At 43.9% G+C, this 26,420-nt stretch overlaps 1 protein-coding gene across 3 annotated transcripts in view; it reads right to left on the minus strand.

Annotated features, from left to right (window-relative positions):
• Nucleotides 1–25,657, minus strand: part of abcc8 (ATP-binding cassette, sub-family C (CFTR/MRP), member 8) — a 47,430-nt gene extending 21,773 nt beyond the window's left edge. For 2 of the 3 annotated variants that reach the window (XM_080842449.1, XM_080842448.1), the window contains exons 1-19: nt 25,237–25,657; nt 23,085–23,226; nt 22,110–22,231; nt 20,402–20,568; nt 17,628–17,870; nt 14,656–14,844; nt 13,355–13,519; nt 12,935–13,090; nt 10,708–10,842; nt 8,917–9,079; nt 7,351–7,391; nt 6,834–6,979; nt 4,978–5,086; nt 4,692–4,808; nt 4,386–4,458; nt 3,925–4,030; nt 1,662–1,694; nt 546–584; nt 165–263 (exon numbers count right to left, since the gene is read on the minus strand). In XM_080842449.1, the coding sequence (XP_080698575.1) occupies nt 165–263; nt 546–584; nt 1,662–1,694; nt 3,925–4,030; nt 4,386–4,458; nt 4,692–4,808; nt 4,978–5,086; nt 6,834–6,979; nt 7,351–7,391; nt 8,917–9,079; nt 10,708–10,842; nt 12,935–13,090; nt 13,355–13,519; nt 14,656–14,844; nt 17,628–17,870; nt 20,402–20,568; nt 22,110–22,231; nt 23,085–23,226; nt 25,237–25,384 (2,393 nt within the window). In that variant the 5' untranslated portion in view covers nt 25,385–25,657. The remainder of the gene's footprint in view (nt 1–164; nt 264–545; nt 585–1,661; nt 1,695–3,924; nt 4,031–4,385; nt 4,459–4,691; nt 4,809–4,977; nt 5,087–6,833; nt 6,980–7,350; nt 7,392–8,916; nt 9,080–10,707; nt 10,843–12,934; nt 13,091–13,354; nt 13,520–14,655; nt 14,845–17,627; nt 17,871–20,401; nt 20,569–22,109; nt 22,232–23,084; nt 23,227–25,236) is intronic. The other variant, XM_080842447.1, reaches the window with a different exon arrangement.
• Between the last annotated feature and the right edge of the window lie 763 nt (nt 25,658–26,420).

Here is a 26,420-nt window from a genome sequence, read left to right on the forward strand (position 1 = left end):
ACGACAAAGGACTCAATGATTGAAGTGGAATCTTGGTTAAGTGACCTTCTGTCTTTGATCAAGGGCATCTCAAAGGTCATGTTGGCTAATTTAGACCAGAAGCAAATCAAGAGCCTCGACAAAGGACTCAATGATTGAAGTGGAATCTTGGTTAAGTGACCTACCTGTCTTTGATCAAGGGCATCTCAAAGGTGATGTTTTCCACCAGGGTGGCATTCAGGAGCCAGGGCTTCTGGGAAGCGTAGGCAACAGAGCCCCTTTTCCTGATATGGAGAGACCAACAAATCACTGTCTGTGACCTGACTGTAAATACCATACTCAGAAATACAACTGGTTTCATTGCATCATTGACTTGTATATTTGGGAATGATCACGAGTTATCATGTGTTGATCTGAATATACAACTGCATTGGTTTTGAATTATAATAATCAATTGATATACTTTAGTTACTATAGTATAGTACATTTTTATACCTATGATAGCATTATTTCTAACTTCCAAAAATAAATATCCTCTGAACAGCCGTATTGTTTTAATACCATACCTGATATCGCCATCTCCGGCTGTGTCTTTAACTGTGGGGCTACACACGCACACACAGACACACACAGACACACACAGACACACACACACACACACACACACACACACACACACAAACACACACACAAGATTAATTTCATTTAGGGTCAGCTGTATGTCGGTGGTCGATGTCTACGGCTAATGGGATGCTGTGGGGAGGTAGATAAAGGTGAATAAATAACAGTAGTCTCAACTCAACACCAGATGATCAAAGTATTGAGTAAACCTCACATAAACACTATCTAGACTTAATGAGACATGTTTTCAGCACAAGCTGAAATCCACATGATCCACTCTGGTCTGGACAAAAGCTGTGACCAGCACAATCCACACTACATCTGGCAGTATATGCGTGTCCTTGGTGTGTTCTTGTCACTGCACTACTGAGCTGAACGGATGGCTGCCATGAGAGCTGTGGGGGGTAAGGATATAACTGACAACTCACACCAGGAAGCACTGCGTCACCCATACCAATCACCCTGCTTTGTGTCCTCCAGTCTCACTGGCAGCTAAGACAGCTCCGGTAACAAGCTCCCTTCTGACACACAACCCTGACAGTCACATGGAATTAACAGAGAATCCACAACCGACGCGGTTTGTTTGTTGACTTTACTGCTCTATTGAATCAAAACTAAAATGCAACATTTATGAGTTACACCCCTTTTTTCATATCTATTCCACTGAATTGAACTGCAGTAAAAGTCATTAACTACTGGCAGGGTCTCTTATTATGCTGTCAATCAAAATGTTGAATGAGACAGTTTCCTATTCGAAAACACTAGTCTATGAAAACAAGTGCAACAACAGAAGAGAGAACACTAGATATTCAAAAACACTACATCCTGTCAAAAAGAGAGACTTATTGCTTATTCCATGAGTTGTGAGCACATAACTTAATTCTATTCCAGCACTACATGGATTTGATGAGGGTGTGGGTGTAAATGGCTGTTTTGATAGTTGGTGAGCAGGTGATGTTTAGAGACACTCAAGAGAGGTTGGTCTTGCAGAGGTCATTAGGAAAAGGCAGCAGACCACTTTAAAGGTGAAGGCTTTTAACAGAGGGAGAAGCATAAAATACCTCTCATCACCTTCTGAGTCCAGGTTTGGAAGACTGCAAAAATAAGGAGGGAATGAGATAGATAAATGAATAAATAAAGTATATATTATACAATATATTGATAGGTGTATATTATTACAGACAAAGTCAATACATTTTGATAACATAAATGGTCTATTAAATCCTAGTTTATAATTAGCTTCTCCGAACACATAACAGAGCAGTGTTTACTGTGCAGCGACATGAAAGGCCATTAACTTTCACTCCACTAGTGTCAACATGAGTGAGGAGTCGTAATTATGTATATTTCACTATCAGCAGGAAGGAAGGCAGCAAACTCATTCGGAACCCACAAAGAGGCTGAAGGCTGAAAATGGACATTTTAAACAGTGAAATGGTTTGGAAACTCTCCAATTGGTAAACGATTCTAAATATATTCCCTAACAATGTGTCAAAAGCCATATTGCTAATCCATAGTAAGCTGTTACCGGATAGAGGCGTCTTATCACTAGTGTGTTTAAAATACTGACAGAACAAAGGGACGTGCACACATAACTTACACACACACATACATACAAAACATGCACACACACACACACACACACACACACACACACACACACACACACACACACACACACACACACACACACACACACACAGGCACGAACACACAAACACACAGAGCAGCTGCCACAATCCATTCCACAAGTACACAAACATGACATGTACACCCCTCTGGCAGGCAACACGTTTAGCTGTCCATGACTGTTCAGAGACGAGAGTGGCTCAGAAACTCAGAAAGAGTTGCCCTCATTGTGCTGTGGAGGCGTTAAATCCATAATGACTCCAGAAGGTTCTTGGTAGTCTGTGCTTAAGCATATTTAAAATGCCATGGAGCAATGTGAAGATGATAGTAATATGATGATTTCCGGTGGTAGAAATTAAATCTCAGTTATCTACTGGGATCACACACAATCCCTCCACCAGTCACATCAAAGGATTTAGCCCTACCAGTCTTCTCTGTCCAAACACATCAACACTTGGTCTATTCAAAGAGGAAAGCCTGATCCAAATCTGGAAGGGACTTTTCACTGACTGCAGTTGCGTACTGCCTTGGCTTAATGACCACAAGTCGTGTCTAGTTGCTGGAAGGAAGGGCAGAGGCGGCTCGCCCTGTTTGATGGCAAGCACAATTACAGCTTGATAGATGACTCACTCAGATGACCTATGAGACTTCAAACCGTCATTTATCAACAGTTCAGTTATCTTTTTGCCTCTGTCTATCTGTCGGATTTTCAACAAGCCACAGGCACATCTTTCCATAACAGGTGAACCACAGGAGCTGGGTCTAAGTGTGTATGACTCAGAGCAGCACTGACCTACGTGTGCACAGCGCAGGCATGCTGTAGTGGCATGTCACCCTGGGAGTCTGGGGCTGTTTAAGCTGACCGTCTGGAAATGACCCATTTGGTGACTGAGTGGGAAAATGTGAAATGAGCCGAGTCCATTTAGTTTCCCACCGTCTTGGATGTAATCGCAAAACCACACCGTAACGATAAAAGGTTCTTGCAAATGGAGGAGTGGGGCACAATTTGCAGGGCGTGCCAACCAAATGTTGGCACTAGATCAGAGGGCAGAGTGGCACGTGGAGAAGGTCTAATGGAAAATCTGACCTTTTGCCCCCTGAGCTTCAAAAAAGAAGGCCCTCTGGTCGCCACCATGTAATTACACACAATTGACCTTCAATGATCTCAGAGACTAAACCTTGGCAACTCAATCCCTTCCCATCACTCGCTCTCTATATGTCTCTCCCTCTCTGTCTCTTTCTCTGTCTAGACATTCACACCTCTTTGACAAGACGGATACGTAGCATGGATGGCAGTTCAGCTAGCCAAGGTCACTGAATTGAATTAAATTTAATTAAATACTGAGGGGGATCTCACTGAAGAGAGGCCTCATTAACCTATTCATCTGTGGTTGAAGCTTGTGTAGTCAAATTAAGGGCAGTAGCGTGTTGAGAGGTTCAGAAGAAACTGTGTCTGGTTAAAGGCCTAAGGCCTGAACAAAGTAAAAAAAAATAAAAAATGTCTGAAAACGGTTGCAGAGTGTTAACATTCCAAGTTGAGAATGTTGCAAGGACAGTCAGCATATTGTTGATCTATGACTATACTAAACTATACTTTGACCGTAATGGAGTGCTAGAATGGTTTATGACTAAAGAATGTGAATGTATGTGTCAGATAGTATAGTAACTCTTTCAGAATGACATCTCATATCTCACCTGATCCAGGCTACACTGCCAGAAATCTTCTGCATCTCTCCCAGAGCAGCCAGCAGCAGAGAGGACTTCCCACACCCCACCTGCCCCACAATCATGGTCAGCTGACCTGAGGGGAAACACATTGATTGGTGCAACATCCCAAAACAAAAAGAATACGCAAAAACAAACACATAAACAAACACACACACTCACACACACAAACACACACTCACACACACACACACACACACACACACACACACACACACACACACACACACACACACACTCACGCACAGACACACACACACACATGCACACATACACACACACACACACACACACACACACACACACACACACACACACACACACACACACACACACACAAACACACACTCCCACACACGTCACGTCAGTGACCAATCTGTAGCTTACACACACCTTCACAGGAAAGATACAACATTGTTAAGGACACCTACCAAATGGAATCCTTATGCTAATATTTGACAAAGTGTGGGGTCCATCAATCCAGGTGAAGAATCCATTGCTAATCTGTCAAACCAGGAGGAGAAAGGTAACTAAACAAAGGCACTCAACCAAACATAAGTACGCAGCTTGTTAAGGCATATTTGCACTACACACAAAAAAACACAGATTAGAATTGCAATAGATGGCTTGTCCAAAACAGGTAGTGTATTCCTCAGGAGTGTATTGTTACAGCATCTCAGGGCACTCAGCGAGAGGAGGAAGAACTAACTGTGTGTGTGTGTGTGTGTGTCTTTCACCTTGATGCATGTGTCCTCATCCTCCATCATGAGGGCCTCCTCCTCAAGGTCTCTCTGGAGCCCAAAGTTGTTCCAGTCCTCCCGGCCTGGGCGCTTGCGGTTCACCACCTTAAGAGGCTGAGCACGTACCAGAGAGGCAGAGAGAGAGACAGAGGGAGAGCACAGCTCTAAACAGCCTTCTTCTGCATTTCATTATTACCTAGAATTTTCTCTCTCTTTCTCTCTCACACACACACACACACACACACACACACAGTCTGTCTCTCTCTCACACACACACACTCACCAGGGCCTGGTACTTGCTGTGGTTGGACGAGGCAGGGGGAAGTGTGGCCCTGGGTTCCGGCTCTTCACCAATCTCTTCACAGGAGAAGAACTCACTCAGCTTCTGCACACTGAGCCACGGGACACAGCCAGAAATAAAGGCACATCAGCTTACTGTCCTTACACAACACTTCACTCACTGAGAGCAAGGATTGCCTTTTGTTTTTCTTATTTCATACATGCATTCTTAATGACTCTTTATTGACTATGTTTAATTGATCTGCTCATTGAAATGCACCTGCTGTACAAGACACAAACACCCAAATGGAAACCTACCTTGATAGCAAGTATCCGATTAACCTTGAGATAATGCAGTAAACATGCTGCAATGCAGTATACTTCATAATATAATAGCTATGATCCCCAGGCTCCTCAGTGATTAATATACACACATTATAGTACAGATTGTGTGTGTGTGTGTGTGTGTGTGTGTGTGTTTGTCAGTGCCTCAATTAATTGCAGCTGCTCACCCCACTACCAGGTCTCTAGATATCCTGATTAACAACTCCAGATAACCTACACTGGGGGAACACTAGTCACTACCTTAAATGCCTCACATTAACAAAGCTTGCAGAATACCACTCATATACTGTAACATAGAGCAAAGAAACAAGCTATCCACTTTCCTAATACAGAATCTCCACAAACCCATAGTACCCTATGAAGTGAAGTGATGTGAAAGTGATCCATCCATCCATTACATATACCACCTTTCTCCTCTCAAGATACATCCCTGAAGGCTTGTTGTCCTGTTAAACTCAAACTCACTAAAGAGGACTTTTCAGTGATGATAAAAGCTTTGCCCTGTCTGACATACTGTACACTGTGGGACTACAGCTCAGGGCAGCACTTTGTGGCTTTTCATCATGAAGAGAGAGATGGGTCCTGGGTCTGTATGAGACAAGCCATATCCACTGTACTCTTGTCCTTTCTGCCATACCCTTGTCCTTCACAAGGATAGCTTAATTTGCGCAATGGCAGTCATCAATGAAAATAGTTAGAAATCATTAAATTACTTCATTTATGTATGCCAAAATTACCAAAACCAAAATGGTTCCCTTTTTGCAGTAGACACCAGACAGGACGACAGACCAGATCCGGCTCTGAAACATATTTGTCCCATCTGCACTCTGTGTTATCAGATGCTCAGTCTGTTATTTGCACCTGTTCTAAGCCTGTTGGACTAATTTCCCCATATCTAGGCTGTTATCAGAGGCTACAGTTATGACCCTTTATACCCCATTAGTATGCCCTTAATGTCAGTAATAACCACTGCCCTCTAAAATATTTTTCACATTGTTGATTTTTATGACACAGCAACAGGCTTACAGTACATTCTTTATTTGACCTAAACCTTTAAATACAACCATAATGTGCAACTTCATCAAGAGCAAACAATGTCCAGGGTTAAACGTTTGTGTTCATATTTGTGTTTTCCTGTCTAAGAACACCAACAGCACAGCCTCTTATTTTTCCAGACTGGTCAATTATAGATAGCATACCACATGTATGCCCCACTTTAATATTAATTACATGGCTACAAGCAACACAGATGCCTAATTGCTTCACATGACTCCAGCATCTCTGTAAATCTAAATCTTACGCTCTGTTACCGGTAATTAACAACCCTTGGAAGATTGGGCCATTAGCATTTAAAACATGATAGTAAGCGGACCCGCAAATGTACTAACCACTGAGAAACAGGCAATACGAATCCAGCCACAGTAGTAAGCAGTTGCTTCAAAGGGTCACAGAAACTTACGCAAAACTAAATAATTTTCTGTTTAAGATGCAACACTGTATGAGTCTGTCACTCACCTGGCTAGGGCTTTGACAGTGGAGCGCACCACACTGGACAGAAGGAAGAGTGGCGTGACCAGGATGTGGAAGAGGGACAGGGATGCAAACGCTACTGCTGGGGACAGACTCGCATCCTCCGAGATGTGAACATGGACCACAAACGTCTTCAGAATCAGGGAAAAGAGACTCATCATCAGTGCTTCAGATACCCAGCAACTGATTCCAGCATTGCACAGTAAATACCAATAGGGCCCCTGCATAAATCAATGTGGTAACGGAAGTACTGCAGGGCTTAGTTGTGGTAATTCAATTCTGAGGTGCCCAGTGAAATGTGAACAGAGACAGACTCCAGCCCTAGCACCTTTGGTTGCCTGCCAGATTCCTCTTTAAATAACCCAGGCAGGAATTCTCCTTAAATGCCCTTCAGCAGACAAGACACCCTGTGCACTTGATTACAAAGGCAAATATAAGAATAAAGAAATAACAACTGGTAATGAAGTGGTTCAAACTCGTCTTAAATTGCCAATATACTTACAGTAAGAACTGCTGCAATTGGGATGGCCGCATTCATGAAAACTGTAAAACATAAATTGAACAGACAACATCAGGCCCAGGCACCACAGGCACCTAACAGCACTGGCTGAGATGCACAGTATTATCACAAAGGTCCCCGGCATAATTTCTTCAACTGAATGCTTGGTTCAGTGTTTCTTGAATCACATGAGAGCATAGGCAGATTAAATGGAGGTTATTAAAGTTTCAAATCTAAAGTAAAACCCAATAAAACGTGTGGGGTTGGGAGAGGGTTTGATGACTAGCGTAAGATTGTCGACATTGGGCCCCTCACAAATGTTTTCTTAAGTGTCTTCTTTAATATCTTCTCCCGAACACCTGAAAATGTGTTCTTACGCAGCCGAAGTGTTCTCAGCTGTGCTCCCCAAAATAAAAATTCTTAAATTCAAAGCACGTTCTCATGCACCTGGATTTGCATACATACACGCCCTGCCTACTCCTTATAAGGGCACCATATATCAACCATATATCAATGCTATTGAGTTTAGTGGTTATTTATTTATTCACTAACATTTGCAGTGTTCGTGTAGTGCTTTTATTCATTTTAGGACATCACAATGCCTCTCAGCTATAAATGACTATAAATGTGAATCGTAATTGTTATACAAATATTCATGATTTATTATAATTATAATTATTTAAATCCGAGAATGTCTGTAGAGTTGATGTCAAGGCAATCACCAACTATTTCTCACAGATTCAGCCCTTAAAACTTCTAACACAGTGCGGCCCCGTTGGGCATCTTGTGGTTTTTTGAGGAATTGCATTCAAGAAAATGATTTACGACTGCAATTTCGCGTTCTGAAATCCTTCTGAAGTTTAGAACAAATCCCAGATGAGGAAACTTTTGTGAATGCCAAATTTGTTCCTAAAACACCGAAGTGGAGTTCGAAAGAAATTCCTTCTTATATTCTTCTTAACTGCATCAGAGAATGAGGCCTATTGTTACCTGCAGTGAAGCTAGGTAGTAAGCTAACCGCCTACAGTGTTAATGTTAGCTAGGTACACTATTGTTTGAGTTGTCAAATGCTAACTTTTGTTTGTCAAAGGGTTAACTTGAGTTTAAAAGACAAAGACACTTTGTATGTCAACTGTACTATGTAACAGTATATCTTTAAATTTAATTTTCAATCCGGAGTTTGCTAACTGCATTTTTCTTTCTTTCATTCTATTTGTCTTTTTGAAAATAATAACTACCTGTGAGAAAGAAATCGGCATGGTAGGTGTTCATACTGTAACTGCTACTTGTGAATTTAGTAATTCCTTTTTATATAAATAGGAGTTATCCATACTTGACTTGTTTAATAGAAGGACCCATAGCTATTCTCCCACAATACTAAACTCAGTAGAATTTTGGGAGCGCTATACATGGTTAGTTTGTGATTATGAATGCTGGTGATGTTGTTAGTGGTAGTGGCAGTGGTGTGTGTGTGTGTGTGTGTGTGTGTGTGTGTGTGTGTGTGTGTGTATGTGTCCATGTGGTGGTAACACAGATGTAGTGTGAGTGAGTGTGTGTTAGTGGTCTCACTAGAGACAGAGTTGTAGAGGGCAAAGGTCTGGAGGCTGGTGAGCTCCTTCTGGCGCGTCTCCTCCACACTGCGGCAGAAGATGTGCTCCCAGGCATAGAGCTTCAGCAGCTTAATTCCCCTCAGCAGCTCGTTGGTCTTCTTCAGACGCTCGCTCGAGTACTCCTGCAGGCAGGGGCAAAAGGAAACACAGTCAGAGAGTCTGACAGCTGTACCTCTTCTTGAACTGAGCCACCTGAGTCCATTATTACAGCTTTCTTCCCAGTTGTCTACTAACTACTACTATTAATTGAATTGCTAATGCAGGCGATTATGGTGCGATAAAGAGGAAGAGTCTCTTTTCTGAGATATGGGGAAAGGCTGGTCTGCCAGAATAAAAACCTGAAGTACAGTGCATTCGCTTCACTTTTTCCATATTTTGTTGTTACAGCCTTATTCCAAAATGGATTCAATTAAATGTTTCCTCAAATGTACACACAATACCCCATAATGGTAACGAGAATTTTTTATTTTTTTATTTTTGCAAATCTATTACAAATAAAAAATGACAAAATCACATGTACATAAGAATTCACAGCCTTTGCCATGACACTCAACATTGAGCTCAGGTGCATCCTGTTTCCACTGATCATCCTTGGTAAATTCAGTTGATTGGACATGATTTGGAAAGGCACACACCTGACTCCATAAGGTCCCACAGTTGACAGTGCATGTCAGCGCACAAACCAAGCCAAGGAATTGTCTGTAGACCTGTATCGAGGCACAGATCTGGGGAAGGGTACAGAAAAATGTCTACAGCATTTATGGTCCCAATGAGCGCAGTGACCTCCATCATCTGTAAATGGAAGAAGTTTGGAACCACCAGGACTCTTCCTAGAGTTGGCCACCTGATGAAACAGATTGAACTCTTTGGCCTGCATGCCAAGCGTCATGTCTGGAGGAAACCAGGCCTTGCTCATCACCTGGCCAATACCATCCCTACAATGAAGCATGGTGGTGGCAACATCATGCTGTGGGGATATATTTCAACGGCAGGAACTGGGAGACTAGTCAGGATTGAGGGAAAGATGAATACAGCAATGTACAGAAACGTCCTTGATGAAAACCTGCTCCAGAGTGCTCCGGACCTCAGACTGGGGCAAAGGTTCATCTTCCAACAGAACAACGACCCCAAGCACACAGCCAAGATAACAAAGGAGTGGCTTCGGGACAACTCTGTGAATGTTCTTGAGTGGCCCATTCAGAGCCTAGATTTGAACCCCATTGAACATCTCTGGAGAGATCTGAAAATGGCTGTGCACAAAGGCTTCCCATCCAACCTGGTGGAGCTTGAGAGGTCCTGCAAAGAAGAATGTGAGAAACTGCCCAAAAATGTGTGTGCTAAGCTTGTAGCATCATAATCAAAAAAAAACTTAAGGCTGTAATTGCTGCCAAAGGTGCTTCAACAAAGTATTTAGCAAAAGCTGTGAATACTTATGTACGTGTTATATTTTACATTTGCACAAAAAAAATCTTAAATCCTGTTTTCGCTTGTCATTGTGGGGTTTTGAGTGTACTGTAGATTGATGAGGGAAAACAAATAATTTAAACGATTTGAGCATAAGGCTTTAACATAACAAAATGTGGAAAAAGTGAAGCGCTGTGAATACTCTCCGGATGCACTGTACATACCAGGAAACTGGATTGGAGACTCAAATCCAAGTTTATCTCTCTCGTCACACACTGAACAACCACATCAACAAGAATTCAAAATTACAATTGTGTCTGTTAGCTAACCACCAAATGGAACTTACCAAAGTACTTTTTTGTGCTTGAGACAGCTTGGTTGCCACAAAGTACTGCACTGGGGCCAGGACTGCAATAACAGCGGCTCCAATCAAGGCACTAATCCCTAAGAGGTAGTACAGGAGAATCACTCCCACAACAATCTGGAAGAGAGTGGGAACAAAATGGCCAACACGTAATGTTAATGCTACCCTGCTGCACAGAAGTAGAATTTAGTTGTTAACTGCATAGCAGATGGCATATGAAGCACTGACGCCCAGGGATATTGAATACATTAGTATGCAGAAAAGCAGTGTATAGTTAATCAGACACCCAACATGGGGTGCAATGGGGCAGCTGAATGTTCCATTGTAAACAGAATAACCGCAGTCTCTGTGAAGATTAAAAATTGATTGTCACCCAGTAATGTAGCACAGATGTTGCTGACGAATGAATTATAACATTCATTATTTTCCAGGTTTGACTTTATTTGGAAAATCACATCTACAGATAAAAGCATTAAGTATGAATAATTCAGCTATACACAACTTAACACTTACTGAATCATCTGTGATTTAATCAATAATGAAGTGGAAAGCCCTGATTCTGTTCCAAAATTGAGGTCACCAAATCTCAGCCATACCAAATGAGACTGCTATTTGAGTCCTTGTCAACTTTCTATAGATGTAGACAGTGTATCTGCCACTGAAAAAAAACCTTCGAACATTCCCTTCTAAAAGGAAGCCTTGGCTCACTGGAAAAAAAACTCTGAATTAACTCTGGCCCCACCAGTTCCAACTACGATCCACATCCAGCACTGATGAAGATGGATCTCTATGCACTGAAGGAAAAACTTCACCAGTCTCGTCTCTTGAGCACCTCAGCCTATCAAAGCCTGTTCCAGGACTCGCTAATGAGGGCAGTGAGAAAAGACTGGCACTAGCAGTGGTCTGGGTGAACTGCAGCCATGTTAAAGTATACAGCTGAGTCAATACATTTAATGATAAAAAAACTGCTTCTCCACGGACCTCTTCCACATCTCTTACAGAGCCTTCATGAAAACCCCTGCCCTATCTTGCAATGTTAAAGATAGTGAAACAGATCCACTCGAAATGTAATCGGCCCTTCCTGGGTACAAGGCCCTCCACCATCCATTGAATTTAATGAAAATTTTTTGGGTAATCCTGCTGAGAAACAGACAGACAGATAAACAAACCGAACCGAAAACATAACCTCTTTGGCAGAGGAAACAATCGGCCTGTTAACCATGCAACAGCAGGAAATGAGGCTGAGGCATACTACATCGGGGATGAAGGACCCTTAACCTCTACTTCACTCCCAAAGGAGAAAATGGCTTTAAATAAGTGGGTGAGTGAATATGACACATGGAGATAAAGAGGAAAAACAAAGAGAATCAGAGACACTGATTCTAGACGGAGCTAAAAACACTACTTGAATGCGAAACGACAGCTCAACCAGACAAGATGCATTTTAATCTCAGGAATAGCAAGAAACCTGTTTTTTAAATATCTTAAATAATCTACAGTGAAATTTTACAGTGAAACTTGGCTGACTGTTACAGCTGTCCATTCTAAAATTAATTATACCGACAATGATTTATGTCTTGAAACTGTTCATGCTGCCAGGCAGAGAAAGACACCATCTGGCACCATCTCTTCAAACTGCTCTGTGTGTGGAGTGACTCAGGAAAACCTTAGTTGACAAAAGAGGAAATGGCAAGTGTGTGAGCTTTGACAGGATTGAAAGGGTAACTGGTACCATCTTAAGGGTTTTAATAAACAAAAACACAATGTCAGCTGGAGAAGATAAGGACCTGTGTTCTGAAGGTCAGGTGAACAAATACAGAGAATTGAAGAGGAGGAATGGTTCAGTAGAAAGGATTGGAGTTGAGTGCTCATATTATTATGTATGTCTTGGTGAAGAAGATCAGTATAAGGGGCTGTTAGTTGGAGGTCTGTAGATATGTGAGAGTGCCTAATGCAGGTTAATCTTTGCGGTCAACTAGATATTGCAAGAGCTTAAGAGGGAAGACATACATGCTCTCGTATTGAATTTCCTCTCCATGGACACACATACTATACTGTACTTCAGTACAGACCTGCCACCTTTCGTATTGCTTCTCAAATGCGTTTCATTTCCCTTATATTGTTATGGGCTTAAGCCAGGATAGTACTTAGCAGCAACTGAGCATGAAACTGAACCTTACAATAACAGGCATTTGATTGTCTGGCTTACCTGAACAGGCATGGCCCAGAGGTTTGGACACAGGAAGAAGAACCACATCAGCTGGTTGGTGTCGATGGCAACGAGGTTGCATATCTGGGCCACGGTCATCTCACCCATTGACATATTAGACGTGCACAGACGCATGATCTTATTGTAGAGTTTTGTCTGGATTGGACAGAAAATGTTGTCAAGTTTTAAATGCAGATGAAGGCAAATGTCTTTACATATCCATCTGACTTTTAAGTCTGCATGATAATGTAGCCCATGTCTAACATTTGTTTTGTAGTTAGATCAAAATATAGGCAAATTCATTATTTCTACATACTCTACTTTGGAATCTATCTATGTTTCATTTAAATCCTGTCAAATTGTACTCTGTGAGAATGCCTCTTGTGTTGTCTGGTTGAACAAAATATCCCCCATTGGTACCTGTATGGCGCCTCTCAGGTTGATGCCGGTCTCTATGGCGACATAGTAGGAGGCCTGGAGGAACGTCCTCTGAAGGAGCAGGGCGGAGAAGAGTAACACGGCAAGGACGTACGCGTTGGCCAGGAACTCCCGTGACGATATGAAGTACACCCCCAGCAGTTGCACCTGGAGAGCCGGAGACAGAGAGGAAGAGAACACATAATCTCAATTGACGCAATTACACAACTGATGAGGTGGCTTTTGAAGATGTCTCCTTAGGGTGAGTAATCACAGTGCAGTCTGATTATAGGATTCCCTTAAGAAGTGGCGAGGACCCAATGGCTACAAGGATACCTGACTGAATAACATCATATTACTTTCAGTCCACCAATACACAAGGCTAGTCTGGACTCCCTATGCTCCCTACAGGTTTTTTAAGCGACTGCCTCCCTCGCTTGCAAATGATGGAGACATCAGCAGTACCAAGAAGGATATCAGGGACCTTGCTTTTAACATGTGTGGAGCATTTAAGTCAAAATGTACTGCAAAGCACAACCTTATGATGTTACTCTCTCTTTTGCACCTTCTATCTTTCTTCTCTGCGGGTGGAAGGCTAGAACAGTCAGTTTATAAATTCCATTATAAATAATTGATTAGAGCTCTCAAACCTCTAACATTCATTCAGTTCTCATTCCTCAAGAGTCCTTTCAGGGCGTGATATCATTACTTTATTAAAGATGCAGAACCTTTTCAGCTTTGTCTGAAAACGCAACTGGAACTGGAACAGAGTGCAAGGACATACTGTCAGATCACAAATTTCTGCAGCACAGTTTGACAGTTTCAATCACAAAATCTTTACTTGTCATGTCTGGCTGGAGATGATCCGTATTACATGCCATACACTCCCACAATCAGAGACTAGATCATACGTTCTCTGGAGGGCACCTGGCGTCTAATATTTGAGACTCATGAATATTGGATGAGGCTTGTCTGAGGACCCAGGCCTGAGGAGAAGTTGACACATTTGGACATGGGCATTGATATTCAACACTGCCGACCACCGGAGCAGGATGACTTGGGAAATTACAAACAAATGATGAATCCCTATTTTGATGTGAAGCAAAGGAAGAGAGCAGTCACCACCCAGGTTTAATGGAGCAAGAAACCTGCGCTGTGGCCATAATGCCATGGTCTTTCAGAGTGAATATTCAACTGTAGTGACAACACTCCATCACAGGATGAATAATAGAGATAAGATATGTTTGAAATAACTTTTCCAAAAGGTGAAGACACGCTATGGTGAGGCTGGATGTCACTCTCACCGGTGACTGTATGGTGCGGTTCTCTTTGCTGATGTGGTGGACGATCCCTGAGATGCAGAGTGGCCCGGCGAAGCCCAGTAGGTCAGCCATGAAGCGGAAGATGATGCTGAGGATCAGGGGCCTCCCGAAGGCCTTTCGCAAGGCCCGCCAGATCCACTTGGGCCCCTGGGGCTGGATGCCCTGAAGCCTCTGAAGGAGGGGGAGAGGAAGTGGAGGATGGAGAGGGGAGAAAAAGAGTGAGGAAAATGAAGGGGAAGAGGAAGATGGAGGGAAAGATGACAAGGGGGAGGCAGAGAGAGAGGAAGATGTGGTGGGAGAGAGGATGAGAGACAGGAGGAATGGGAGGGGGGGTGAGAGAGAGAGGAGGAATAGGAGGGGGGAGTGAAAAGGAGGATGTGTAAGGGGAGAAAGGAAGGCAAAGAGAGGAGGCAGAAGAAAATGAGGATTGCAAGAAAGACATAAGCTCCAACATTATTTTTTGTTCTAGTTCTAGTTTGTTCTAGATATGTTGATGAAGAAGATTATACTGAATATACTCAAACAGTTACTGGTTGCTTTTAAAGTCATGCACAATTTATATAAATATTGTACTGTGCAAAAATGTAAGTGCAAAAATCTCTGAGTTGAAAGCGCAGAGTTGTAATCTACAGATTTCTCCACCATAACTGCAACTCCGGAATACTGCCAGTTTCCGGGCAGACAATTCAGCAAATATGCCTTTTACATAAAAATACACTGCATTTGTTTTTGTCAGAATATTGACATGGCCTAAAGCTGTACAACATCCTGCTTCCCCAATCCAACACAAAGTCCCCATTTCCGGTCTCCCAACCACCCCAACCGCGAGCCCGAGGATGTCCCTGCTGATAGAAGCCTCGCTCTACGCTCCGATCAAACGATCAGTTTTTATTTATTTTTTTAAAGCGGGACGTGTCATCTGAGCCGGAGCTGCAGTGCTGTGAACTCCTGTAGTTACAGAGTAAACAGTGCGTCTCGAGCCGACGTGACTGCTCGCATCGCCTCAAAACATCCTGGTACGTGAGCAGTGACAGCAAGCCTCCGTTTACCTGGAGTTCAAAGGGGCCCTGGTGAAGCAGGATAAGCCTTCTCACAGTGTCCTCTCTCGCTCTCTCATTCCCATGGCGACAGAGTTCTTTCACCCTTCTGGAGGTCGCCAGGGTCACAGTGTTCACAGTGGAAATGGTAAGAGGGTCCACACTCTCCACAACCCGGAAGGAAATGGAGGGTGGGGGGGGGGGGGGGTTCACACCGTCCACGGAGCCGGGGCCCACACTACAGAGTGGAAAACCCTCACCCCTCTCAGCCTCTGGCCCAGTCACCGCCCCCCCTCACTACCCTGCCTCTCCCACACCACCACCAAGCTGCTGCTCCTGTGTCTGCGCTACAAACTTCAGAAACACCCCCTCCCCTTCCCCCATTATCTCCATCAAAGATCTGCATGACGGAGTTGGACGGTTGAGGGGGTGTGGGGGTTAGTGGCCTCGGTAATGGAAAGGAATTGAGGGACATGGGAGGGTTGATTCGCTGGGGGAACTACACATGGTTTATTGCTGTCGAAGGGCACTCTGTGTTCTTCCTGGGGTTCACTGACTCCAAGTCAGAGCAGTTTGATGGTAAAGAGCAGCGGCACAGGACGCCATTCAACAGTCAAGGGCCAAGGCAGGATCAGCTTAATGTTTATGTCATTGTCTCCCAAGGGAGAAAATTGTATTGGGAAGAGGGACAGATAAATGGACAATGTATAAGTTGATATGCTTCTATAAAATCTATCTCCATCTAAGTTTTTTGAAATATATGATGGGTATGCTGGGTGAAATGTCTTTCTTTTAATGAAGAAATGTATCTCAAGGCTGTTTTTTCCCCCCACCGGCTGCATTAAAGTAAGCCTTGACCTGGACCTTCAGAGTGAAAGCGGCAGAATAGTGTAGTTGTGAAAAAAGGTCACAGGTGGGACTGAATGGAAGACATAAAAAAAAACTATTATCTAAAGCACTGGAGATATGTCTGGCTTCTATGCACACTCTTAAAGCTTGTCAGATCGGTTGGTTAATGAAAGTCATTCTGTGTGAAAAATCTTGTCAGTTGAATTCCCCTGCGGTGATTGGGAAATTGGTTACTGGTTGCTGGGCAGAGATTGATTAAAGATGTCTTGGATAGCTTAGGCATAGGTTTCCCCTGGCAATTTCTTCTGGGTTAAGCCATCTACTATGGTTAAAATGACAAAACCAACTGCTATTGCCATATCAACAACACAAATGTAGTCACTGAGACTCATTATCCCAGTATGATTTGAAAGTCTCAGAACAAAATCTATCTCCATCTTAGTTTTTTGAAATATATGATGGGTATGCTGGGTGAAATGTCTTTCTTTTAATGAAGAAATGTATCTCAAGGCTGTTTTTTCCCGCCACCGGCTGCATTAAAGTAAGCCTTGACCTGGACCTTCAGAGTGAAAGCGGCAGAATAGTGTAGTTGTGAAAAAAGGTCACAGGTGGGACTGAATGGAAGACATAGAAAAAAACTATTATCTAAAGCACTGGAGATATGTCTGGCTTCTATGCACACTCTTAAAGCTTGTCAGATCGGTTGGTTAATGATAGTCATTCTGTGTGAAAAATCTTGTCAGTTGAATTCCCCTGCGGTGATTGGGAAATTGGTTACTGGTTGCTGGGCAGAGATTGATTAAAGATGTCTTGGATAGCTTAGGCATAGGTTTCCCCTGGCAATTTCTTCTGGGTTAAGCCATCTACTATGGTTAAAATGACAAAACCAACTGCTAATGCCATATCAACAACACATATGTAGTCAATGAGACTCATTATCCCAGTATGATTTATAAGTCTCAGAACAACAATATCCCCTAATTTCTTATTATCACAAATATTCATAGCAATATGTATACCATGTCCGTATAATGAAATCTTCTCAGGCTAACAACAAGCATGCCGTACCCTCTGAGTCTCGAAAGCCTTGCGTAGCTTCTGGTAGTTGGTGATGGCTCGCATGGCAATGGGGAGCTTGCCGAGGACCTTGAGGTCGATAGGACGACGGTGTGCATTGGTGATGAATGTATTCATCCACCAGTATGTGCTTTTGGACACAAGGTTGACGAATGGCTGCAGGAATCTAACCCCCAGGTCCTGAAGGTCCTCTGGGGGCTTGACCTCTGTGGGGTCCTCGAAGCAGACGTAGCGCTGCAACATAAGACCAATGCGTGATGTTGGTGCCACTCACTTTACAAAGAAAACATTTACATTAAATACATACAACTCTAAAATACAACAATAAATCATGGTAACATACCAGCAAACAAAGGTTCATGTACCAAATATACTAGCTTCTATATATTCCCCTATTAGTCAGCAATCACACTACACTTCCACATAGAAGACACATTAACACAGAGAGTATTATCAGCTCACGTAGCAGACAGTAGAGCAGCACGCAAACATATCGGTGCAACAGAGATCATATTATATCATAAAGTGCCATATCATATTACTCGGCAATATGCCCATCAGACTAGAACCCAGAATCTACTGTGCAGTAGACCAGAACAAAGAACATACATTCTATCAGTACACCACAAACATAATGTATGCTCATACACACTTACACATTCATACACACAGGGAACATTACAAAGCCTATATTGCAAGTGTCTTGCATTTAGCAGCAGCACTAGGAGTTAGCTCATAGCTACTGCAGCTCATGAAGTCTTGCAGTTTATTTTGAATGTCCTTGGTTAACTTGTGACTGTCCTCTGGAAATGTGACGGTGGCCTTTTGTAGCTACCACCAGCAGCTGTGGAGAGCATGATTTACTCAAGCTCTGTGTGTGAGCTCAGGATATTGTTTACTCAAGGCTATTTGCTAATCTACTGGGATCAAGGAACATTCACAAAGGGCAGCACTGTCCTTAGAGGTAAGACTGGGTCAAACTGCAACCACTGCATTGGGTAAATATCCAGGTACTATTCAAATACTAGCTCTGAAATCTAAGAAAATAGACTTCATTTGCAGATAAGTTGTAAAATCAGCAGCTGACATGACTGAATCAAGCAGTACCTTGTTGCCAGTGCATGTCCTGACTATTGACTTTGAAGGTCATTCACTCATGCATTTACTTTAAAAGCTCACACAGAACATCGGAGAGGTGGGTGTCATCTCTTTTCTGAACATACATTTAGTACTTGAGTGCATATTACATGAATCCACTCATATGTGCGCACTGCACCGCTCTAATAACACCTGACAGTTTCCTGGGAAGTCAGCATACAGCTTCCTCAAGGAAGTAGGTTACATACAGCGCCAGGGTCAGCTGAGAATCCACGCCACATTCATATGGGAGTAGCCGCTACCCAGCTGGCTATTTTTAAACGGAAGAGAGAAACCCACTGCACCGCCTCACAGCATGAGGTTTACCTTCAGCATTAAACAGGGGCTTGTTTGCACTGCAATAAACAACATTGTTGAAGTGGTGCCTTAAAAGGATATTGTTACAATGGGCAATTAGCAGTTGATCACATCATTGATCATTGGTGGGATTCGCATTTGCAATTCTGAGAAAGAGAGTACACAGAATGTTGAGGTGCAAAAAACTATAACAACTGGTGCCTGGAGCCATTGATGTACACTAGAGACAAAACTCTATGATCTACTCTACTATTGAACTCAACTATTTCTCACAGCCACATCAACTTCGGCTTCATTTCTATCCATGGCTTCATGTTATTTTCAGCATGGCTTCACAGTTTGTGCATGTGAACAGGGGGGGAGAAAACACTTTGGAAGAAAACATACAGAAAACCCCTGGAGTCAACAAGTGAGTTTTTTTTAGTTTGTTCATTCTCATCACAGCCATCACGATCATCAGCACACCTAAATAACAATGCCACATACTGACACCAGTAGGGAGCACATATGCGCACTTAAGAACACATAACAACAGCAGCATGCCAAAAACTTGTGCCTAGTATTGACTGAACTGCTCTGTCTGAGAGGAGAGGGGAATGTTAGGTGCAGATTCTATCTGCAGTAAAGGTGATGAGATTAGATTAGGTCAGATTGATATCGCAGTGTGACTGAAAATGTGGAGCCTGCACACTATCTCTGCCTTTCAGTGACAGGTGCTGGAGATGAATGCTTTGCTGTTCAGTGAGTGTTGTGACAGGGCAGTTCGGAAATTGTGACATATCCAAGGCCCAAAAGTCGTTAATGTTCTTTGTGAGTTAGTGCTATGTCATTTGGCTAGTGCCTCCCGAATATGGTTCAGCAGAGTAATTTCATTTCTGCCTCCAATCTCCGGTTGTGTTAAGAGAGTTTACACAGGGATGAGGAGAAGTTTTGTTTTATGTGTTCTGGACTTGTGAAAGTGCTTAGATGAAGAGCACTGTGGAGTAGTTACTAAGAGTTCCTCAAGACAGGAAGCAAGCGGACCTGAAGGAAATACCGAATCTTGGCATGGAAAAACAAACAGCAGTAACAGAAGGCTCTGCCGGTATCTGGCATTTGTCGGTGATGTGTTTGACTAGCTCTAGTTTGTCTTTCTTCAGAAAATGGCAAGCGTGCCACTGGTCATATGAGGACGTCATATTTGAAATCATGCAAATGAATTAATCAAAGGGCTGAGCAAATATTTCTCACACACACACACACACACACACACACACACACAGACACACACACACAAACACACACACACACACACAAACACAGGCTCTCACCCTGCCCAGGATGACGTTGCCCTCCACGGCGAGCAGCAGACCATAGAGCAGAGCCAGCAGCCCTGTGATGCAGAAGCGCAGCTGCCCCATGCCCACGCCATGCTCTGTGTACTTGGCAAACTTCAGGGTCTTTGTCACAAACGCCAGCACCCAATACACGAACAACACTGGGAAAGGAAGGACCAAACAAGCAGGCAGAGAATGAGCGCAGGAAGCACAAGAAAGTCCCCGTTTCTGCAGTGGATATTGATTGTGTAGATAATTGCCTCTGAGATAAATGAGAGGCAGCTTGGCAAGAGTCTTAACATCATTACAGCCGTACAGTGAGAAGTGCCTCTCTCGTCCACACAAAACTGGAAGGCAGGCAGTGGGAAAAACACATTTGTTATGGTATTTATGGGCACAGCTTCTTTAATCTTTCTTTTTTTTTCTGCCTCAGAACAAAGTGATAAATCACAGCAGTGGTCCCTGGAGTCTCAGGGCTGGGCTGGGCCAGTGGGAATACGGCCTCTGAAGCCCCATGTGAAGTACACAGATGTTGAGGAAAATGTGTTCAGATCTCGAGGGGGAATGGATGCACATCTGCATATGTGTACCTAGAAACTGAGACATGTATGCGCGTGTGTGTGTGTGTGTGTGGTGTGTGTGTGTCAGTGTGAATGTGTGTGTGTGTGTGTGTGTGTGTGTGTGTGTGTGTGTGTGTGTGTGTGTGTGTGTGTGTGTGTGTGTGTGTGTGTGTGTGTGTGAAAGCCAATCTGTGACTGCTGACCTCAGTTGAATGGGATTACATAGCTCAGAGTGATCTGGCATTTACAGCTGATGCAGCAGTGAGACATGTATGAGTTAATGGTGCATGAAACAGCCAGAAAAAGGTGGAGAAAACCAGACTGAGAGGAATCAGCAATGACACTAATATGGCAGCCATGAGGATCTTTGAATTACACATTTTAATTACACAACTTATCTCTCTGTAATAATAAGACAATAATGAATGGGTTAAACACAATAAACAACGTGTCTGTCAACAGTAATGCAATGAAGCACAATTAATCATCATAAACATTTATTACATGTTGACTTTGGCTGAGTACAGTGGCCAGATAGCTTCATCCTTAGTCGACCTTGAATGTTGATCTTATTTAAGATTTGCCGTGGAATTGAATTTCCCAGATTCATTTGCTAAATAATTGCCTCATTTGCCCCTGAAGCTTCCCTATCAGTTTTGAGTACTGAACGTGGGCCTCAGTAATTCTATAAAAGATTACAGCTTGTCTGATACGATATGCTATTCATAGGTTTGAATTACAGGCTTTCTGCCAGATAATGTTAACCGCCTGCCCACAGCCTCACGCTAACACAGGAAGAAGGTCGTACATGACCTGTGGTTGCTATGTAACATCAGACAATAAGCGTTTAATGAGCGCCATAACAGCAGTAATTACACTAACAATATGGCAGCTATGGCATATGGCACTACTTATTACTTGTCGTCAAGTATTCCAACTATTTAGTTGTTGAGATGTGTTCTTGAGACGGCTCTTTTTCACCTCCTACACCAAGCATAAGTTCCACAGAGCACACCACTGTGAAGTAAAAGCACAGCTAATCAAGATACAGTGACCTAAAACCATGATCCCTGGGAGGCCGAGGCGCTTAGAAGCAGAGGAGGCTGAGGGTGGTGTGGTGGAGGAGAGAGGGCATACTGTACCCAGCAGGAGCTTGGGGAAGTTGGAGGTCTCGATGTTGTGGTAGTACACTACGGAGGTGATGGCAGCCATGAAAGCCAGGGCCGAGGGCATGTAGAGGTGCAGGTGATGCGATTGAGTAAACCTGAGAGAGGGAGAGAGAGAAGGAGAAAGAATAGGAGAGACAGAAGGGAGGTGAGGTTAAATAACGGAGAAAGAAAACGCACACAGAATTGCATGGAGAAATGGGGACAGATCAGGGAGAGGGGCAGTGAATGAGAAATGTGACCAAAAGAGGGGAGAGAAGGAGGTGAAGAGGTGCAAGATTGGGAGGGAGAGAGGAGAAGATGAATCACAATAAATATACAATACATCAGACACTAAATATAGAACAGAAGGATCTGGTCCAGGACTCAGTCTACACTCATCTGCTGGCACAGGCACAAGCCCACAGCACAACAGGGAGCCTGCCAAAGACCCAGTGAGCTGTGGGGCAAGGCTATGCTTCAGCCACTGCACAAGCAAGAGGAAACACAATAGCAGGACAGACTGGCTTGAGACATCCCCTCCCAAAGGTGCTATACTTCTTCCCAGGGGTAAAGGCTGACTATTATGGATTCGCTATCCACTGACATTTTGAATGGACAGGTGCAAAGCAAAGAATAGTTTTCTATTTAGAACAGGCTGTGCAGAATGAGAGGTTTCGAGTAAGTCACTGAGCAGGAGATTTGGCTGGCCTTAGCGGCTGCTTAGCTGCATGTCAAAGAGCATTTTGTGACAGTCGGGTACACCACATTTCACACTTGGAGTGCCAACACCTGGAGCTGTGTTTGTCTGCGTGTGACTCTGTGTTAGGTCACTATTATGACTCAGCGTGTTTTATCCTGAATTTTCAGTTTCTGATGAGGAAGCAAGGCTGTACGTGAGTAACTCTCTCTTTCTGTGTGTGTGTGTGTGTGTGTGACCATTTTAAAAAGCACAGAGGTGTATAAGCTTACCCGTCAGAGACGATGCCCTCGGCTATCTCACACACCAGCACGAAAAGCAGGATGAAGGTGAGGATCCAGCGCATGTTGTGCCCGGGGAAGTGCAGCCAAGTGCTGTGATGGATGTGCACCTTAGAGCTCTGGCTGCCCCAGCCTGCAAGGATGACACACAGTTATCTTCTACACAGCTAACATCTGCACAGTTATCTTCTACACAGCTAACATCTGCACAGTTATCTTCTACGCAGCTAACCTCTGCACAGTTATGTTCTACGCAGCTAACATCTGCACAGTTATCTTCTACACAGCTAACATCTGCACAGTTATCTTCTACACAGCTAACATCTGCACAGTTATCTTCTACACAGCTAACATCTGCACAGTTATCTTCTACGCAGCTAACCTCTGCACAGTTATGTTCTACGCAGCTAACGCCTGCACAATTATCCTCTACGCAGCTAACGCCTGAACAATTATCCTCTACGCAGCTAACAACTGCACAGTTATGTTCTACGAAGCTATCGTCTGCACATTTAAGTTGTGCATGGGGAAATTGTCAAGTTCTGCACAGTTAAAGTCTGCACAGTCAAAGTCTGCTACGTGCCACTTTGCACAGAAACTCTCAGTATCCATTGTGGATAATGCTTTCGAAACATTTCACAAGTTAGAGATCAGCCCCTCAGTAGTGACTTTTAATCACCCAGGAATTTCATTATCCCAGCATTAAGGTTGGGAATGCTGTCATCTTACTGTAGGCATTGCATTTTTTTTATACAATTGTTATGTGTTCATTGAGAAGTGTGTACTGTTGAATTATTATGCACACGAAAAACCCACAGCAAATGAAACCTTCTCAACCAAATGGATGGCTGATGACCGAGAGCATGAGCAATGTTTTCTGAGCCTTATGAGTTCAGTGATTGAAACCCGTCACAGTGAATTTACCCAGGGAGTTGGGCTTATTTGGCTTTCAGCTGCGCCCCTTCTGTGCCAACACATCTGTCCAGCTAATGCAACCATTCACAGCCAGGTTGGACCTTGGCCTGGCCTGACTCATTGCTGTTGATTGCCTTCACAGTATCGTTGCGAGGCTTCCTGTCAGATGCCAGCCCATCGCTGCCAGGCACATTATGCTAATGGCTACATGCCTGGCTGGCTCCCAGCTGATTGTCACAAGATGTGTGTGTGTGTGTGTGTGTGTGTGAGTGTGTTTGTGTGTGTGTGTGACTTTTTAAAGACATATTTCAAGAGGATTGCAATTCAAGGGTATCAACAGCATGCAGAGACCGAAGTCAATGGAGTATTAATACTGTATTAATTCTGTGTCCCTGGGGTTTGGTGGAATGGGTTTGCTCTTGGGCGACAGTGTTGTTTCCAGCCTGACACAGACGGTTTGGCAGGGCACTTCGGAAGCCAATGACACCTATGGTATGGGGGGGGGCTGGGGGGGGGGGGGGGTGGGAGGGGCTGGTCTGCCTTGGTGCACTGGCTGCTTGAAACCCGATTCCCAAAGGGATGATCGCTCTGACTTCTGCTCTGTAAATTCCACTGGTAAGGTCACATTTGTTCGTCTCAAATAAAAAAAATGCTTCCCACGTCTTGTTCTCAGAATACGCTTCTGCCATCATGGTCGGGCATGACTGGTGCGTCCATAAAACATTCATAATTGGCTGGTAAATGGGTGAGGGGTCGGAGGGTAAAAGGGAAAATGAGATCTCTTAAGTACATGACTATAAAGTCAAGGCAATGGACAGGAAGTCATTTTAAGTACCTTGCAACCTTTCCCCCCTGCCCCAACACAATCACTCTCTACCAGAATCATTCATTGAACATGGACTCTACATACTACTTTAAACTGTTTTTATGATAGCTCAGGGCTGCTGTTAGACAAGCTTAAGTCAACTTTTAAGCATGTATAATGCTGCTAAAGGACACCATGCATATCACTACCACAACATGACGGGGCAGTGAGACCAATTCGAACCACTAGTGAGGCACGGAGACTCTCAACTTATCACTCTTCATAACAACAGAACATAATATTCTTCATTACAACACAAGACTTCATAAACTGAAGACAATCGGGCAAGCTTGATTCGTGATGCGGCTATACGACAAATGCTAACCATGTCCCTGTAAGGATGTCTCTCGGAGGGGCACTCACCGATGAAGAGGATGGGGAAGGTGATGAAGAGCAGAAACACATGGGGCACTACGGTGAGGGCATCCAGGAAGCAGCCGTTGTTGAGCACCCCGCCGTCCACGTTGTAGGCGGCAGAGTTGTTCTCATTGCCACAGAACGCCAAAGACATGGTGGAGCCAGGACGCTGGAGGACCAGTGGGTCAGGAGAGACAGGGAGAGAGTAACAGAAAGACGGAGAGAGAAAGAGAAAAGGGAGAGAAAGACAGTGTAGTGGGAAAAAAGAAGACAGAGAGCAACGGAGAAAGAGGTTCAAAGAGGAAAATGAGACAGAAAACAGAAATAGAACAGAACGGAAAGATAGAGAGAGAGAGAGGGTGGGAGATATGAGTAGGTAAAAGACAAAGGAGAAAGACAGCGGAGAGCCGAGAAGAGAAGAGAAAAAAATATCCTTAGTAAAAAGAAGATCTCAGAACATGCCAGTTAGTCCCTGGCCAGGACAGTAGAGTGAAGGAGACGGTGTCTTGGTTCAGGTGAGCAGCCTCGCGCAGTACAGCACAGCCCCTCTCAGTTTACATCCTGCCATGGAGAGCAATCCCAATCCTAATCACAGTCCACAGGGACACACAGCAGCCTGCAGGAGGATACAGCGGCAGCAGCAGCAGCAGCCCCAGATGCGCCGTAATTCCAGCTGTCTAAGAAGCTCTGGCAGAGCCTGCGAGGAATCCCGACATCCTGCTCCTATGCTCTCCCGATCAGGCATCCTCCAAATAACCCCTCCGGCCGGAACGTCACCAAGCGCTTGTACTCTCTCACAAACACACAGAGGGCAACACCACACACACACACACACACACACACACACACACACACACACACACACACACACACAGGCTAAAGCACACGGAGCTGTGCAAGAGCCAAATGATCCACACTAACGTCCTCCAGTATAGTTCTGCTATTCCTGTCTCTTTGTCTCTCTCACTCTCTCTCTTATAGAGATTTCAAAGTTGACCTTGCAAGAGGAGAGCTGTAAAGCGGTGTGTGTGTGTGTGTGTGTGTGTGTGTGTGTGTGTGTGAGAGAGACTAATGCAGCAGACCTGTGAGAGGTGGGGGGAGAGAGAGAGAGAGAGAGAGAGAAAGAGAGAGAAAAGGGGGCGGGATAAAGAAGGAAGGGCAGGGAGGAATGAGGCATCAGAGAGAGAGAG

Source organism: Sprattus sprattus (genome assembly GCF_963457725.1).
Source record: "Sprattus sprattus genome assembly, chromosome: 7".
Taxonomy (NCBI): domain Eukaryota; kingdom Metazoa; phylum Chordata; class Actinopteri; order Clupeiformes; family Clupeidae; genus Sprattus; species Sprattus sprattus.